Source organism: Vicia villosa, linkage group LG3, assembly GCF_029867415.1.
Source record: "Vicia villosa cultivar HV-30 ecotype Madison, WI linkage group LG3, Vvil1.0, whole genome shotgun sequence".
Classification (NCBI taxonomy): domain Eukaryota; kingdom Viridiplantae; phylum Streptophyta; class Magnoliopsida; order Fabales; family Fabaceae; genus Vicia; species Vicia villosa.
The window spans coordinates 121,990,587-122,008,931 of NC_081182.1; the positions used below are offsets into that span (position 1 = coordinate 121,990,587).

General features: G+C 37.6%; 1 protein-coding gene across 1 annotated transcript; it reads right to left on the minus strand.

The window, feature by feature from the left end:
* Window positions 1-16,171: 16,171 nt before the first annotated feature.
* On the minus strand, window positions 16,172-18,072 carry LOC131658891 (uncharacterized). The gene is made up of 6 exons (XM_058928141.1): window positions 18,037-18,072; window positions 17,269-17,761; window positions 17,038-17,142; window positions 16,871-16,929; window positions 16,702-16,789; window positions 16,172-16,506 (listed from the first exon to the last, which is right to left on the minus strand). Exons 1-6 carry the CDS (start codon window positions 18,070-18,072, stop codon window positions 16,172-16,174), a joined length of 1,116 nt encoding a protein of 371 aa, XP_058784124.1.
* Between the last annotated feature and the right edge of the window lie 273 nt (window positions 18,073-18,345).

The window sequence follows — 18,345 nt, forward strand, 5'->3', positions numbered from 1 at the left end:
CTTGTTGTGAAGCTGACTCAGATTTTTTGTTGATGTCTTGTGCAGGATAATTGTTAGAAATGGTATGGCTGGTGGTTTCCTTTTGAATGTAGTACAGGGACTGATTTTGTATTGGTGTTATGTAGATTTTTGGATGAACTTCCTGGTGATGAGTGATGCTGAATTGATATGGTATTATATGGTTTTTGTTGGGCTTAACAGGGCTGTTTCTATGTGAATATGATGGAATGGATAGAGAGGTATAAAATTTGTAACTGTTAGGATTTTAGGTGTTATTGGAATTGAAGTTTGGAGTTTAGGTGTTTAGGTGAATGTGTATGCATTAGTTTTGAACTATGATGGTTTCTGAATGTTGTATGTGACAGTGTGGATGAACTGACTATGTTTTGTTTTTTTTTGTCTTATTGTGCAGAATTGGAATGGGGTTAAGAGGCAGGGACCATGAAGCGGTTGCGGGGATCTTGGAATGTATTGAAGCATGAAGAGGAGCATAGTTTAGCATAAGCTTTTCTTTTGTATTTCTTTTTTTTGATGGAATGTAATGGTGAAAATAACTCAGACTTGAATTTTGTGTAAATGTGGATGAATTTTGAACGGTGTAATGTTTGTATTGTAATGAATTTTGGTAATGTATGGATATGATTCTTGTAATTGAGTGGAGACTCTTGAATATTTTTGTAACCTTGAATGAGTTTGAATGGGCTTTTGAATGAACTTGGATTTTTGTAGTGAATTTTGAATGGATTCGATGAACTCAAAAAATGATTGTGGATATCTTAAATTCCAATTGATCCTTATTTCAAAATCCTCATGAATCTTCTTTCCTTTCTATAGCTTGATGTGAGTTCCAACTTTCCCCATTTTATCGCACTTGAACGAGCACCACAAGATAAACCATTAGCCATTACGAAACTCCATACCGGCTTTGGTCAAAAGTCTTTACCATTGGCTTTCAAACTCAAAAGCAAAAATTCAATATCAGTTTTCAAATAACATCCCATGAAAGTCCTTCGATCACCAAGCGACAAAGAGGGAACTAATTGCGCGAGAATTATCTGACCAACATATTAGTAGCTGAAGTATTGAAAAGAGGTACACGATAATTGCTCGATCAATCTTGCTTCGAATTCAACACAACAGGAGTAGCCTTACTAAACTTTAAGCACGGGGAAATAAACCATAATCTCAACATTCCTTGATCCCAATGCCAAATTATTGATTAATGATGCATGATGTTACGTTGATGCCCTAATGGAGGTATATGCATGAGATGTGAAGTTCATAAGCCTAAGCCAGATAAAAGTTAAAGGGTAGGACAAATTTGGGGTATGACAGTTTGTATTCCTGATGTTTCGAATTTGAAAAAGAGAATTTTTGGATGAAGGTCATCGAAGTGGTTGAGTAATTATCCTGGTGCTACTAAGATGTATCAAGACTTGAGAAAGTTATTTTGGTGGCGGGGTATGAAGAAGGATATTGCGGAATTTGTGTATTCGTGTTTGACTTGTCAGAAGTCAAAGACTGAACATCAAAACTCGTCTAGTTTGATGCAACCGTTATTCATTCCTGAGTGGAAGTGAGATAGCATTTCTATGGATTTTGTTTTGGGTTTGTCGAGGACATCGAGTAATTGTGAGGCGATTTGGGTCATTGTAGATGGATTGATGAAATTTGCTCACTCTATTCTGATAAGCATGGATTATCCGATGGAGAGACTTGCAAAGTTGTATTTTGAGAAGATTGTGAGTTGGTATGGTATTTCGTCGAGTGTTGTTTCTGATAGAGATCCGAAGTTTACTTCTAGATTTTGGAAAGGTTTGCAAAGTGCGTTGATTATTAATTTGTGTTTGAGTTTTGTTTATCAATCACGAGCTGATGGTCAAACGGAGAAGACGATTCAGTAGCTTGAGGATCTTTTGAGAGCTTGTATTTTTAAGCTTTGTATGGTCGAAGATGTGGAACGCCTTTGTGTTGGTGTGAGTCTGGAGAGAGTAAGTGTAGTTTTGGCGATGAGATGGTTGTGTCGAATATATTTTCGAGGACGAAAATATTCTAAGTGGGAGAGAGTTGTAACATCCCGATTTTTATTAATATTTTTATTAATTATATTAGTAATTATATTATTTGGTGTTTTTAATAATTACTTATTTATTTAATTATTATGTGATATAATAATTATTTAAATATTTAATTATGTGAGTGTGTGTGTTGTTTGACTTAATTGAGTTATTAGAGAGATATAACTAAATGGGTCTAAGTGATAGAACATAATGGATGGATTGGTGGGTTAAGCCCAATTGACATAAGAGAGATAGTAAGAGTAGAAAGTTAGGGTTTTAGAGTTGGAGTCTCATAACTCATTTTGGGGGAGAAAGAAGAGATAAGAGAAAGAAGGGAGGAGCACTTGAGAGAAGAAGAAAAATTATGGAGGAAGCCTCAATTTTCGCAGCAAGTTTCAGCATAGAGTCACCTTGACAAAACGGGCTTATCTCTCAATCCAACCGTTGGACCGTTGTAGTACTTGGACACAACGCTCCTGACTCATAGAGGTAAATTCTGACCGGAGCGATTTTGATTTTGAGGGTTTTAAGTTCGTCTGATAAGCTGATTCCCGAACTAGTTTTTAGGTGTGTCTCCAAATGATGTTAGAAAGGATTTCTTTTGGAGAAAAGCTTAGAGCTATGGTGAAAGAGTCCATACTTACCAAGGTAAGGGTGGGGTTCTTTCATGATAAAGGGTTGTATGATATTATGTTATGGTGGGTAGACTCTATACTTGATATTCATGTTCTTCTATGTGCAATTTTGGGTATTTGATCGTTTAATGGAATGTGATGATATAAATGTGATAAGTTGTGTGCAATTGATAATCTATGTGCATTAGATTGTTATGCTTTTTGATGGATAGAAAAACACTTAGAAAGGGGGGATTGAATAAGTGTATCTCAAAAACTTAGAAGATAAAAACAATCAACACAATGATTTTTATCCTGGTTCGTTGTTAACCAAACTACTTCAGTCCACCCCCTTAGAGTGATTTACCTCAACTGAGGATTTAATCCACTAATCCAACTGATTACAATGGTTATCCACTTAGAAACACTCTAATTCTTCTAGAGTATCCTGATCACAACTTGATCACTCTAGGAACCTTTTACAATCAATGTAAAACAAAGTTTACAAGAGTTTGAATGCTTCTAATAAAGCTGTAATCACAACTGTGATATTTCTCTTAAGTTCTAAACTAAACACTCACTAAATATTACAAGAGTTAGTGAGGTTGAAGATGAAGTTCGTAAGCTTTTGAATTTGACAGCGATTCTGTATAGTTTGCGCAAGTGTTGTTTTCAGCTTCTGATGAGAACTTCTATTTATAGGCGTTGAGAGGAAATGACAGTTGGGAGCATTTAATGCTTTGCGTGAATAGTACAGCTCTGCATTTAATGTTTCACAATTTTGTCAACTACCTCGAGCCTTGCTTTTGCTTCTTTTACTGACTTTGCCTTTTGTAGCTTCTAACGTTCCTTTTATCAGTCAGAGATTTGATGTTACAGCCTTTCATCTTGTACTTTCTTCTGGACTCAGATTTTGTAGATAACAACATTTGAATATCAGAGCCATCAGCTTTGGTGCAGAGCATCTTCTGTCTTCTGACTTTAAAGAGCTTGAGCGTGATACCATTAGAACATCAGAGCTTGTTCTTCTGACTTCCATTCTTCTGATGCTTTCCAGTTCATGTTCTGGTTCTGCATGACCATCTTCTGATGTCTTGCCAGAGCATGTTCTGATGAAGCCATCCAGAACTTTCTGAGTTAGTTTCTTATGAGCGTTGATTTGTGCATACTCTTAATATATTTCCTGAAATGGAAAATGTAAAGGATTAGAGTACCACATTGACTTATACAAAATTCATATATAATGTAATAATCAAAACACAGAATATTGATCAGAACATTTCTTGTTCTAACACTTGGGGTGGGTAAACCATTGATAGTGAAATAATGGGTTTAGTTGTGGAATTGAAAATTTTAGGGTTTATGTTAGATTCTTAGGAAATTGACTCTAATCATATTTTAATATGAATTAGTTATGATGTAGTTGTGTGAATAACTTATGATTAATCTTATGTGTTTTGTGATGAATTGTTGATGACATGTAATTATGTTTGTGTGCATTATATGTTGAATTGTTGATAATATGTAACCATGTTTGTGTACGTTATGTATTTATGAATTGTCGATAACATGTAATTATGTTTGTGCGAGCTATGTGATGAATTGTTGATAACATGTAATCATGTTTGTGTGCATTATGCATTGATGAATTGTGGATAACATGTAATTATGTTTGTTGTTAGTATGTTGAATTTGTTATTGTTGTAGACCCTATGGTCAAAGTTGATAGGTTGTATTGTGTGGATAAGCATGAAGTGAATATTGTTGTATAGTTGGAAATGATTATGTTTGAAATAACATGATGTGTGCTCTTTATGACGAATAGTTGTTGTTATGACGAGGATGATTATATGATGATGATGTTTTGTGAAGTTGAATTTGTTATTATTGTTGAGCTGTTGTTATTATAACTTGTTGTTGATGAAGTTGTAGGCCTATGGCCAATGTTGAATAATTTGAATCGTCCCAATATATGGACATGTTTGAGTTGTAGGTCGAATGACCAGTGTTGATTTAAGTTGATGCATGTATAAGTTGTTGTTGTTGTGTGTTTGAGTTGTTGTTGTTGTTGTTGTTGTTGTGTGTTTAAGTTGTTGTTGTTGTTGTGTGTTTAAGTTGTAGTTGTTGTACTTGTGGATGTTGCGTCATTGTGTCGCATAGCATAACATTGTTAGAATTGGCCTTTAATGGCAAAGATGATAGAGTTTTTGCGTTGATGCCTCAGAATTACTGGCAATTGATATAGTTGGGAGCTTACTCCGAATGGTACCACATGCATTTGCATAGTTTGAGTCCCATATTGAGTCGCATTTTGAATTGTTGTGTTTATGAAGTGAATGCTATGATGTGTGAATGCATAGTTTGCGAAGTTGAATTCATTTGATATGAATTTTTGATGTGTGTAGATGTGATATATGTAAACGAAACATATATGATGAGAATGCGAATATATATGTATTAATGATATATGTATATATGTGGAATATATGAACCATGTTTTGCCATTGTTGATAGTTGTATTAATTTCCGTTGTGATTATGAAGTGTATGTTATTATATGCTTGAATGACATACTTGTAAACTTGAATACATTGTTATAGTTGATAGTTAACATTATTGTTGTGATGCAAATTGCATATATTGAGAAGTGGTGAATTGTGTATGATTTTACCTTTGCTATATGTATTATCATACTTTCCTTTATAATGTTTGATATCTCACTCCTTCTGCTAATGTTTTCCCTACCTTGAGAAATGGGCAGGTACTCAAGTATAGCTGTGGAAGCTTGTCGCTTCATCGTGTCCGGTTAGTGTCTCGCTCTGATACGTAGCACTCGGGGGTTGTCTATATTGTTGTTTCTATGTTGTTCATGTTTTAGTTGTTGAGTTCCAAATTGGATAATGAGAAGTACTATGATGTTTGAAGTTGTTTCCGATTAAATAAGATGATTTGTTTATAAAGCCGAATGTTATGATTTCGCTGCATATTAAATTGAAGTTGGTTTGTGTAAAAGCTATTAGAAATTGTTTTGTGCTTCTCTGAGATTAATGTGCTATGTATCTATTTATGAGTTGTTTATATGAAGTATATATGATATCCCAAATGCTTGTTGATAGTTTTTAAAATACTCTGATTTCTCGCATGATATTTTCGGGTAGAATTTGGGGTGTTACAGAAAACCTTTGATATTCATCTTTATTCCTAATTCCTTAGTAATTAAAGGTTATATCAAGCAATTTAAACTGTTTGCAGAGAATTTAACGTTTACTACGGCTAAATCCTCATTCCTAAGCAATTTTACCGTAGTATTATTGTGCAAACAACGTCAAGGTGGTCTGTCCGACCTAAATCTCAACCGTAAATCAAGAACTATTGTCCGATAGAAAAAGCATTAAGATCCTTGCACAGTAAATTAAACTCATAAAAACATCAATAGCATAAAACAATGGAAATTAGGTTCATCACAATTGCAATTCCGGGACACTCCCTAGAATTGGGGGGTTTAGCTACTCATAGTATTCAAAAAATTACAAAATTAAGTATAGACATTACAAAGATTAGGGATTATGTTGATCTTCAATTGTTGTTGCTTTTGAAGGTCTTTTTTCTCCGAACCCCTTGCTAGCTCCCCTCTCTTCTTTAATTCTTCAATATGATCAAAGATGCCTCTCTTTTCCCTCAAATCAGGTTTAAATAGTGTTAGGTCATTCCTCAGCAATGCAAGATGTCCAAAATACCCTTAATGATCCAATAAGCTCAGAAATTCAAAAAGTCACAATTCCTAGCGCATTTGCTGACACGACCGTGTTACTGGACACGGGCACCTGTGTCAACTTCTGTCCCTTGCCTCTATCATGCCTTTTGGTGCAGGAAGTTTGAAACGGGCCACGTCTTTTGACACAAGCACCCGTGTCCCAACCTGTCTTGTCTCTTATTTCATTCTCTTTTTTTCATTTTCTCCTAACACGACTCGTGTCTAGACCACTGTAGCTTCCATATTTCTTCCACCTTTGCGCTCATTCTTTGGAGATCTTCGCTTGCACCTGAAATCGCCAGCAACTACCAATCCAAGACATCAAAAGCATCTACTTGACATGAAATTCAGACGAATGCAATGCACAAATACCAAACATGAAAACTGAAACAACTTACGATAAACCAATAAAAGAAAAACTATTGTGTTACCGAAATGACAAATTTTTTGCCGAATAATTGATGGAAACTAGGTAGAATTGGTGACCGATCACATTTCCACTCTGGAATGGATAACGGTTGCATCAAACCAGAAGGCTTTTGATGCTCAATCTTCAACTTCTGACAAATCAAACAAGAATACACAAACTCAGCTATCTCCTTCTTCATACCTTGCCACCAAAATAATCTTCTCAAATCTTTATACATCTTAGTAGCTCCAGGATGAATACACAATCTACTACAATGTCCTTCTTCAAGAATCCTCTTCTTAAAATCCAATACATTCGGGACACAAACTCTATCACTACATCTCATGATACCGTTCTCATCAATATGAAAATCACCACCTCTTCCATGATTAATCAATGTGAATCGATCAACCAAACTTAAATCAGATTTCTGACCTTCTCGAATCTCATCAAAAATGCAACTAGTAAGCTTCAATGTAACACCCCTCTAATAACCCGCGGCAAATAATAATTATTAAATCAGAGTAACATGTAGAGAGGCATCACAATTTCATAAATAATAAAACACGCATCAGTATAAGTCATGCATTCACTGAAAACAACTGAAATTATAACTCAACAGATAAAATCATGTTTTACACAGCGGAATTAAAGCACACAGAGTCAACATTTGTCATAATGTATCTGACTCAGTCAACAACCAAATAGAGTTATAACCAACTCATACACAAACGTGTTCCCAGTGTTACATCTACCAGAGCATGACACCGACACTATAACTAACAACCGACTTATGAGCTAATCCTCACCAAGTCGCGCCGCTATCCTCAATCTGAAAAATGACAACAAGTAAGGGTGAGTCTCATCACAGTTAACCAATGTTATCACCTCACAAATATTAACATGTCATAGTTATATCATTCACCCAATCGTTTCATATTCAGACAATCACCAATCATATATCCACAGACAAACAACAATCAACACATAACATATATATTCATGTTATAGCAAATCATGCACATGTATGAAACTGACACTATGCATGTGGTACCAATCATCACCAGTGGAATCATCCACCGACCAATCTATCATCAATTCAGAAACGGTCCTGCCAGCACCAATTCCACACAATGGGAATTCTGCCCCTCGATGAATCCTCTCATCATATAGGATTCAACTCATGTTTATGAATGCATGTAACATATATATAACATACTTTCATCATTACCAATCTATGAGTAGCATCGACTATACTCATTTCATCATCATCATCATCAATAACAAGCATGTTCATATATATATATCACATCATTCAACATAATCAATCATCAATAAACCACAGAATCACATCACAAGGTTTACACAGTACAAAACAGTACACAAACAAGCATACCAACCGAAAGTTACACATCATCGAACTTTTCAGAAAAATCACAAAACAGAATTTTCACCCACACACAGCCATACGCGTATCACATGACCCATACGCGTCCATACGCGTATCACCTTGCCTCATACGCGTATCATACGCATTTCACCAGAACTCAAATTGGCCTAGAGACCAACCCATACGCGTATCATACTCCCCATACGCGTATCACCTGAACAATTTTCCTCTTTCCAAAATTCCATACGCGTACGAGCATCCCCATACGCTCTTATACGCAAAACACCAGTACGTGGTTCTTGGGACAGGGCAACTGCGTATCATACGCGTACAACCCCTTGGGAGTGTCCCCCATACGCGTATCAGCCTCATGCCATACGCGTATGGCACTGTTTCATACGCGAAATGTCAGAAATGCCCAGTAACCTGCAGAATTCGACACAGTCCAAAAACCCATTCGTTCCCACTCATACCAGTCTACGAAATTGAGTCCAAAAACCAGAAAAATGCATCCAACAGTGTACGAATTCATCCACAAACAATAGCATATGATTCTCCAACCAATTCTATTCATCATACCCTAAATCTATCAATTGTTAGGGATTACAGTTCAAACCCAAATGATGAACACAGATGAATGTTTCAGAAATTAGAATCAATCAACCAAACAATATTCCTAATCCACATTACTACTCATAACACGATAATAGAGATTAAATGGAGAGTCCCCCCTTACCTCAGATAATTGTTCTTGATCTTTGGTCTCTCCCTCTACAGATCTCCTTTAGTTCTTCGTGTTCTCAACCCTCTGCTCTTTCACGTTCTTTCTTCTTTTCCAGTTCCAAATGTTTATGAAAATAATATAATAATTTAGTAAAAAGGATTATAAAATCACCCTCCCTCTTTTACTAATTACTCATATGGCCCAAAAGCCATAAACCATTATTTATTTATTATTTTCACAAAATCCCCAATAATTCTAATTATTAATTCAATATTCCAATTAAATTAATATTAAAATTATACGGGTGTTACAACTCTCCCCCACTAAAAGAGTTTTCGTCCTCGAAAACATACCTTAGGTAAAGAGCTCTGGATAAGAATCCTTCATCTGACTCTCTAGCTCCCAGGTAACATTTCCTTCAGCAGGTCCTCCCCAAGCCACTCTGACCAAGGCTATTTCCTTGCCACGCAATTGCTTCAGCCTTCGATCCTCAATCCTCACAGGTAAAGTCTCAACCGTCAAGTTATCCTTCACCTGTACATCATCTACTTGGATCACATGGGACGGATCTGAAACATATTTCCTCAACTGAGATACATGAAACACATCATGTAAATTTGCAAGCATCGGCGGTAAAGCGATACGATAAGCCACTTCTCCCACTCTTTCAGAAATTTGGAATGGTCCGATAAAACGCGGAGTCAACTTCTTCGACTTCAATGCCCGACCAATCCCTGTCATAGGAGTAACTCTCATAAACACATGATCTCCCTCTTGAAACTCAAGTGTTTTCCTCCTTTTGTCATGATAACTCTTTTGTCGACTCTGAGAAGCTTTCATCTTCTCCTGAATCATTTTAATCTTCTCTGTAGTCTGTTGTACAATTTCTGGACCAATTACAACACTCTCACCAGATTCGTACCAACACAACGGCGTCCTACATCTCCTACCATACAAAGCCTCAAATGGAGCCATACCAATACTCGAATGATAACTGTTGTTGTAGGTAAACTCAATCAAAGGCAGATAACTATCCCAAGTACCTCCTTTTTCCAACACACAAGCACGTAACAAATCCTCTAATGACTGAATCGTCCTTTCAGTCTGTCCATCAGTCTGCGGATGGTAAGCAGAACTCAATCTCAGCTTAGTACCCAAAGCTTTCTGCAAACCTTCTCAGAATTTAGATGTAAACCTCGGATCTCTGTCCGACACAATACTCGAAGGAATACCATGAAGACTAACTATCTTCTCAATATACAACTGAGCTAGCTTCTCCATCGGATAATCCATTCTCACCGGTATAAAATGTGCAGACTTCGTCAACCTGTCGACCACAACCCAGATAGCTTCACAATTTCTAACAGTTCTCGGCAAACCCGAAACAAAGTCCATTGATATGCTATCCCACTTCCACTCGGGAATAAACATCGGTTGCATAAACCCAGATGGTTTCTGATGTTCAATCTTTGACTTCTGGCAAGTCAAACAAGAATACACAAATTCAGCAATTTCCTTCTTCATTCCCGGCCACCAAAACAACTTTTTCAAATCATGATACATCTTAGTAGCACCAGGATGAATACTCAACCCACTACGGTGTCCTTCTTCCAAAATACGCTTTCGGAGTTCATCAACATCAGGAACACAAACTCTATCACCAAACCTCAGTATACCATTCTCGTCGACTCTGAATTCACCACTCTTGCCTTGATTAATCAAAGTCAACTTATCAATCAATTCAACATCGGCTTTCTGACCTTCTCTTATTTCTTCAAGAATACCACTAGTCAGCTTCAGCATACCCAATTTAACACTAGTAGGAGTACTTTCACACACTAAACTCAAGTCTCTGAATTGTTCAATCAAATCCAATTCCTTCACCATCAGCATAGACATATGTAAAGTCTTCCTACTCAATGCATCAGCCACAACGTTTGCCTTACCCGGATGGTAATTCAAACCAAAATCGTAATCCTTCAGAAATTCTAACCACCTTCTCTGTCTCATATTCAGCTCTTTCTGATCAAAGAGATACTTCAAGCTCTTATGATCACTGAACACCTCAAACCTCGAACCATACAAATAGTGTCGCCACAATTTCAAAACAAACACCACAGCTGCCAACTCCAAATCATGAGTCGGATAATTCCTTTCATGCACTTTGAGTTGTCTCGACGCATAAGCGACCACTTGTTGATTCTGCATCAATACACCACCTAAACCCATCAGTGATGCGTCACAATAAACCACAAATGATTCTGTCGGATTCGGCAAAATCAAAATAGGAGCACTAGTCAATCTCCTCTTGAGCTCTTGGAATCCTTCTTCACACTTTGCATCCCAAATAAAGGCTTGTCCCTTCCTGGTCAATTTAGTTAACGGCAATGCTAACTTTGAAAATCCCTCAATGAACTTTCTGTAATAACCTGCAAGACCAAGAAAACTACGAATCTCTGATACTGACTTCGGAGCTTCCCACTGAGACACAGCTTCTATCTTTGTAGGATCCACAGCAATACCATCCTTGGAAATCACATGTCAAAGAAAACTGACTTCTTCTAACCAAAATTCACACTTCGACAGTTTGGCAAAAAGTCGCTTCTCTTTCAACAATTCTAACACAGTTCTGAGATGCTCTGCATGTTCCTCCTCATTCTTAGAATATATCAGGATATCATCTATAAACACCACCACAAACTTATCGAGATAAGGATGAAAGATCCTGTTCATATATTCCATAAAAACACCAGGTGCATTAGTAACCCCAAACGGCATTACAGAATACTCATAATGTCCGTACCTCGTCCTAAAAGCAGTCTTCTGAATATCGTCATCTTTCACACGTATCTGATGATACCTAGACCTCAAATCAATCTTACTAAACACACGTGCTCCAACCAACTGATCCATCAGATCATCAATCCTTGGCAATGGATACCGATTCTTGATAGTAACCTTGTTCAATTGTCTGTAATCTACACACAGCCTCATTGAACCCTCTTTCTTCTTTACCAGTAACACAGGCGCACCCCACGGTGAAACACTAGGACGAATAAATTTCTTCTCAAGCAATTCCTCTAACTGCTTCTTGAGTTCAGCTAATTCAGAAGGCGACATACGATACGACGCCATTGACACTGGACTAGTTCCCGGAACCAAATCAATAGAAAACTCCACTTCTCTTTCCGGTGGTAATTCATTCACATCTTCTGGAAAAACTTCTGGAAATTCACACACTACAGGCAATTCGCCACTCGCCGCTTTCTCTTTTATATTCATCAATGCGAACAACATAAACACTGTTGCACCATCTCCGATAGCCTCGTTCACCTGTCTAGCTGTCATCTCCAGATTACCATTACTAACCTCTTCAGGAAAGATTACCGTCTTCGTAAAACAGTTGATATGAACACGGTTGAATTCCAACCAGTTCATTCCCAGGATTACATCAAGTTCTTTCAACGGAAGGCACACTAAGTCCATCCCGAATTCTCTACCAAAAATGTCAACCGGACAATTCAAGCATGCAGACGAAGTAGTTACTGAACCCGACGCAGGAGTGTCAATAACCATACTTCCATTTATATCAGATATCTCAAGATCCAACCTCATAGCACAATCCAAAGAAATAAAAGAGTGAGTCGCTCCAGTATCAATAATTGCAACTAAAGGTGTGCCATGAATGAAACACGTACCTTTAATCAACCTGTCTTCTGGAGTAGTCTCAGATCCAGTCAAAGCAAAAACTTTTCCTCCTGATTGGTTCTTCTTTGGCTTAGGACAATTAGGACTGATGTGACCTTCTTCTCCACAGTTGAAACAAGTCACAATTCTTTTCTTGCAGTCAGCAGCAATATGACCCACTTGGTCACACTTGTAACACTTCCTCTGATCAACCTTGCATTCATTCCTACGATGTCCCATCTCACCACAATTATAACACCTGATACGAGCACTGGAATCTCCCCCACCGGGTTTCTTCCAATCAACAGGTTTACCTCTACCATATGGCTTACCTCGATCCATATGTTTCTTCCCTTTTCTGTCAACCAACTCGCGAGAGTGAGATGACCTCAGCTTGACACTATCTTCCTCAAAAATCCTGCTACAATCTACCAGATCAACAAACCTCCAGATTCTCTGGTACCTGATACCCTGCTTGATCTCATCACAAAGACCATTCTCAAATTTGACACATTTCGAGAACTCACTGGCTTCGTCATCATTGTAGTGCACATAGTACCTTGCCAGTTCCACAAACTTGGCAGCATACTCCGGTACTGACATATTACCTTGAACCAGCGCCAGAAATTCAACTTCCTTTCTTCCCCTGACATCTTCAGGAAAATACCTCCTCAGAAATTCCCTTCTGAATACAGTCCAGGTGATTGCTGTACCACTAGCATCCAGCTCAGCTCTGGTTGACATCCACCAATCATCAGCTTCTTCAGATAACATGTGAGTGCCATATCTCACTTTGAGATCCTCAGCACAGTCAATGACTCTGAAAATCCTCTCGATCTCCTTAAGCCATTTCTGAGCACCTTCAGGATTATGCGTGCCCTTGAACAATGGAGGATTGTTCCTCTGGAAACTGTTCAGTTGCCTATCAGCACCAATCGCAGCTCCGTTGGCATTCCCTCCTAGCACACCAGCAATCATGCCCAGAGCCTCAGCAATAGCATCGTCGTTTCTTCCTCCTCTTCCAGCCATTGTTCTGCTTAACACAAACAATCCAGTCAGAACAAAAGCATCGACAAATAACTTGTATTAGTCGCATACACCGAAGGACTGACACTAAGACTCTGGTCACAACGACCGACTATGCTCTGATACCACTATTGTAACACCCCTCTAATAACCCGCGGCAAATAATAATTATTAAATCAAAGTAACATGTAGAGAGGCATCACAATTTCATAAATAATAAAACACGCATCAGTATAAGTCATGCATTCACTGAAAACAACTGAAATTATAACTCAACAGATAAAATCATGTTTTACACAGCGGAATTAAAGCACACAGAGTCAACATTTGTCATAATGTATCTGACTCAGTCAACAACCAAATAGAGTTATAACCAACTCATACACAAACGTGTTCCCAGTGTTACATCTACCAGAGCATGACACCGACACTATAACTAACAACCGACTTATGAGCTAATCCTCACCAAGTCGCGCCGCTATCCTCAATCTGAAAAATGACAACAAGTAAGGGTGAGTCTCATCACAGTTAACCAATGTTATCACCTCACAAATATTAACATGTCATAGTTATATCATTCACCCAATCGTTTCATATTCAGACAATCACCAATCATATATCCACAGACAAACAACAATCAACACATAACATATATATTCATGTTATAGCAAATCATGCACATGTATGAAACTGACACTATGCATGTGATACCAATCATCACCAGTGGAATCATCCACCGACCGATCTATCATCAATTCAGAAACGGTCCTGCCAGCACCAATTCCACACAATGGGAATTCTGCCCCTCGATGAATCCTCTCATCATATAGGATTCAACTCATGTTTATGAATGCATGTAACATATATATAACATACTTTCATCATTACCAATCTATGAGTAGCATCGACTATACTCATTTCATCATCATCATCATCAATAACAAGCATGTTCATATATATATATCACATCATCCAACATAATCAATCATCAATAAACCACAGAATCACATCACAAGGTTTACACAGTACAAAACAGTACACAAACAAGCATACCAACCGAAAGTTACACATCATCGAACTTTTCAGAAAAATCACAAAACAGAATTTTCACCCACACACAGCCATACGCGTATCACATGACCCATACGCGTCCATACGCGTATCACCTTGCCTCATACGCGTATCATACGCATTTCACCAGAACTCAAATTGGCCTAGAGACCAACCCATACGCGTATCATACTCCCCATACGCGTATCACCTGAACAATTTTCCTCTTTCCAAAATTCCATACGCGTACGAGCATCCCCATACGCTCTTATACGCAAAACACCAGTACGTGGTTCTTGGGACAGGGCAACTGCGTATCATACGCGTACAGCCCCTTGGGAGTGTCCCCCATACGCGTATCAGCCTCATGCCATACGCGTATGGCACTGTTTCATACGCGAAATGTCAGAAATGCCCAGTAACCTGCAGAATTCGACACAGTCCAAAAACCCATTCGTTCCCACTCATACCAGTCTACGAAATTGAGTCCAAAAACCAGAAAAATGCATCCAACAGTGTACGAATTCATCCACAAACAATAGCATATGATTCTCCAACCAATTCTATTCATCATACCCTAAATCTATCAATTGTTAGGGATTACAGTTCAAACCCAAATGATGAACACAGATGAATGTTTCAGAAATTAGAATCAATCAACCAAACAATATTCCTAATCCACATTACTACTCATAACACGATAATAGAGATTAAATGGAGAGTCCCCCCTTACCTCAGATAATTGTTCTTGATCTTTGGTCTCTCCCTCTACAGATCTCCTTTAGTTCTTCGTGTTCTCAACCCTCTGCTCTTTCACGTTCTTTCTTCTTTTCCAGTTCCAAATGTTTATGAAAATAATATAATAATTTAGTAAAAAGGATTATAAAATCACCCTCCCTCTTTTACTAATTACTCATATGGCCCAAAAGCCATAAACCATTATTTATTTATTATTTTCACAAAATCCCCAATAATTCTAATTATTAATTCAATATTCCAATTAAATTAATATTAAAATTATACGGGTGTTACATTCAACATACCAAGCTTAACTCCTGAAAAAGTCTCCTCACAAACCAAACTCATATCTCCAAACTATTCAAGCAACTCCAACTCCCGCACCATCAATATCGACATATGCAAGGAGTTCCTACTCACTGCATCGGCCACAACATTCGCTTTACCAGGATTGTAATTCAATCCAAAATTATATTCCTTCAAGAATTCCAACTATATCTTTTGCCTCATATTTAACTCTTTCTGATTAAACAAATACTTCAAACCCTTGTGATCACTGAATACATCAAATCTCGATCCAAACAAACAATGCCTCCAAGGTTTCAACACAAACACAACAGCAACCAACTCTAAGTCATGCGTCGGATAATTCTTCTCATGAACTTTAATTTGCCTTAAAGCATAAGCTACCACTTTTCGATTATGCATCAACACACCTCCTTAAACCATTAAAGAAGCTTCATAATACAATACAAACGGATCTGATAGATCTGGTAAAATCAAAATAGGAGCGGTCGTCAACCTTCTCTTGAGCTCTTGAAATCCAGCTTCACACTGTGAAGTCCAAATAAAAGTTTGACCCTTCCTAGTCAACCACGTCAACGACAAAGATAACTTGGAAAATCCTTCAATGAAATTCCGATAATAACCTGCTAAACCAAGAAAACTTATAATCTCAGCAACAGATCTCAGAGATTCCCATTGATATACAACCTCAATCTTAGACGGATCAACAACAATACCGCCACTTGATATCACATAACCAAGAAAACTCACTTTTTTCAATCAAAATTCACACATAGAAAGTTTCACATACAACTACTTCTCTTTCAACACAAACAACACAATCATCAAATGCTCAGCATGATCCTCTTCTCTCTTGGGATAGATCAAAATATCATCAATAAACATAATAACAAGCTTATCCAAATACTGATGAAAAATCCTATTCATGTATTCCATAAACACACCAGGTGCATTAGTCACACCGAATGGCATCACATAATATTCATAGTGACCATACCTCGTCGCAAAAGCAGTTTTCTCAATATCCTCATCCTTCACACGAATCTAATGATACCTAAACCTTTAAATCCCAAAATCCCTACCAAAAATACTCAACAGATAATTCAAACAAACAAATGAAGTAGTCACTGAACCCATAGCAGGAGTATTAATAACCATACTTCCATGCATATCTGATAACATAGGATTCATTCTCTTAGCACAATCCAAAGAAATGAAAGAATGTGTAGCACCGGTATCAATAATAGCAATGAAAGGTATACCATTAATGAAGCACATACCTCGGATTAGCTTATCCTCAACAGTAGTCTCCGAATCAGATAACGCAAACACCTTCCCTTTCACTTGCTCCTTCTTCGGCTTGTCACACTTGGTACTAATGTTCCCTTTCTCACCATAGTTGTGTTAAGTCACATTCGAAACTTCTCCTCTACACTCATTATCCTTGTGACCAGTCTTGCCACACTTGAAACATTTTAGATTGGCATTCATGCACTTAGAAACACAATGACCTTCAACACCATACATGTAGCATTTAATCAAAGTACGAGCTCCTCCCCCACTTGACTTCTTGCCATTACCAGCTTTCTGTTTCCCCTTGTCACCATAAGGCTTCCCTCGAAATTGACCTTTTTCTTTCTTATCATTCAAGGACTTATAGTGAGCAAAACTCTCCCTACTATCCATATCATAAATCCTACTCTTGTTAACCAACTCCGTAAAACGCGTAATCTGTTGGTAACCAATTGCCTTCTTGATATCAGGTCTCAAACCTTTCATAAACTTCAGACACTTAGATCTCTTAGCATTCATAGTATTGTAATGAGGATAATACTTAATCAACTCTTGGAATATTGCAACATACTCAAACACATTTCCCTTACCTTGCTTCAGCTCAAGAAATTCCACCTCTTTCTTTCCATACACATCTTCTAGAAAATAGTTCTCTTGAAATGCATCACGGAAAATAGCCCAAGAAACCTCAATACCTTCCTCATCAAACCTCTAAATAATATTACCCCACCAATCCTCAACTTCCTTCTTAAGCATGTGAATACCAAACCGCACCTTCTGCGCATCTGTACAATTTATAACTCAAAAAGATCTTCTCAATCGCTTTCAGCCATGCATGCTTGTGCCTTGTCAGGTTCATGCTCTACTTCAAAGATAGGTGGATTGTTCCTTCAAAAATTCCCCAAACCATATAACTCATCCTCCTCTCTATTACTAGCATTAGCATTAGGAACCTGTCTAATAGCGTCAGCTTACATCATCAATGCCTCAGCAATCGCATCGTCATTCCTTCCTGCAACCATCGTCTAAACAACTAAACAACCAACAAGCCAGATCAGACAAACAACACCGATTGTGTCACAAACATAAATCAAATACAAAAGGAACTAAAGTATGTTAATAACCTCGACCAACAAATCGATCGTGCTCTGATACCACTAATGTAACACCCTCTAATCCAACAAAAAATATATTGCATAAATCAGAGTAAAGCATGCATATCAAAGAGGGCATCACATGTATTTCAAAAATATAACAAAACAAAGCGACTTAAAACCTCTGGTCATGATCATAAC

What these genes read in the sequence shown, in the direction of transcription:
- LOC131658891 (XM_058928141.1), bottom strand. Translation starts at nt 18,072, where the DNA reads ATGGTTGCAGGAAGGAATGACGATGCGATTGCTGAG. An exon ending in ATGACGATGCGATTGCTGAG is followed by an intron (nt 17,762 to 18,036) that starts GCATTGATGATG and finishes AATATTATTTAG; the next exon opens with AGGTTTGATGAGGAAGGTAT. An exon ending in CTACATGTATGGTGTTGAAG is followed by an intron (nt 17,143 to 17,268) that starts GTCATTGTGTTT and finishes ATGGTGAGAAAG; the next exon opens with GGAACATTAGTACCAAGTGT.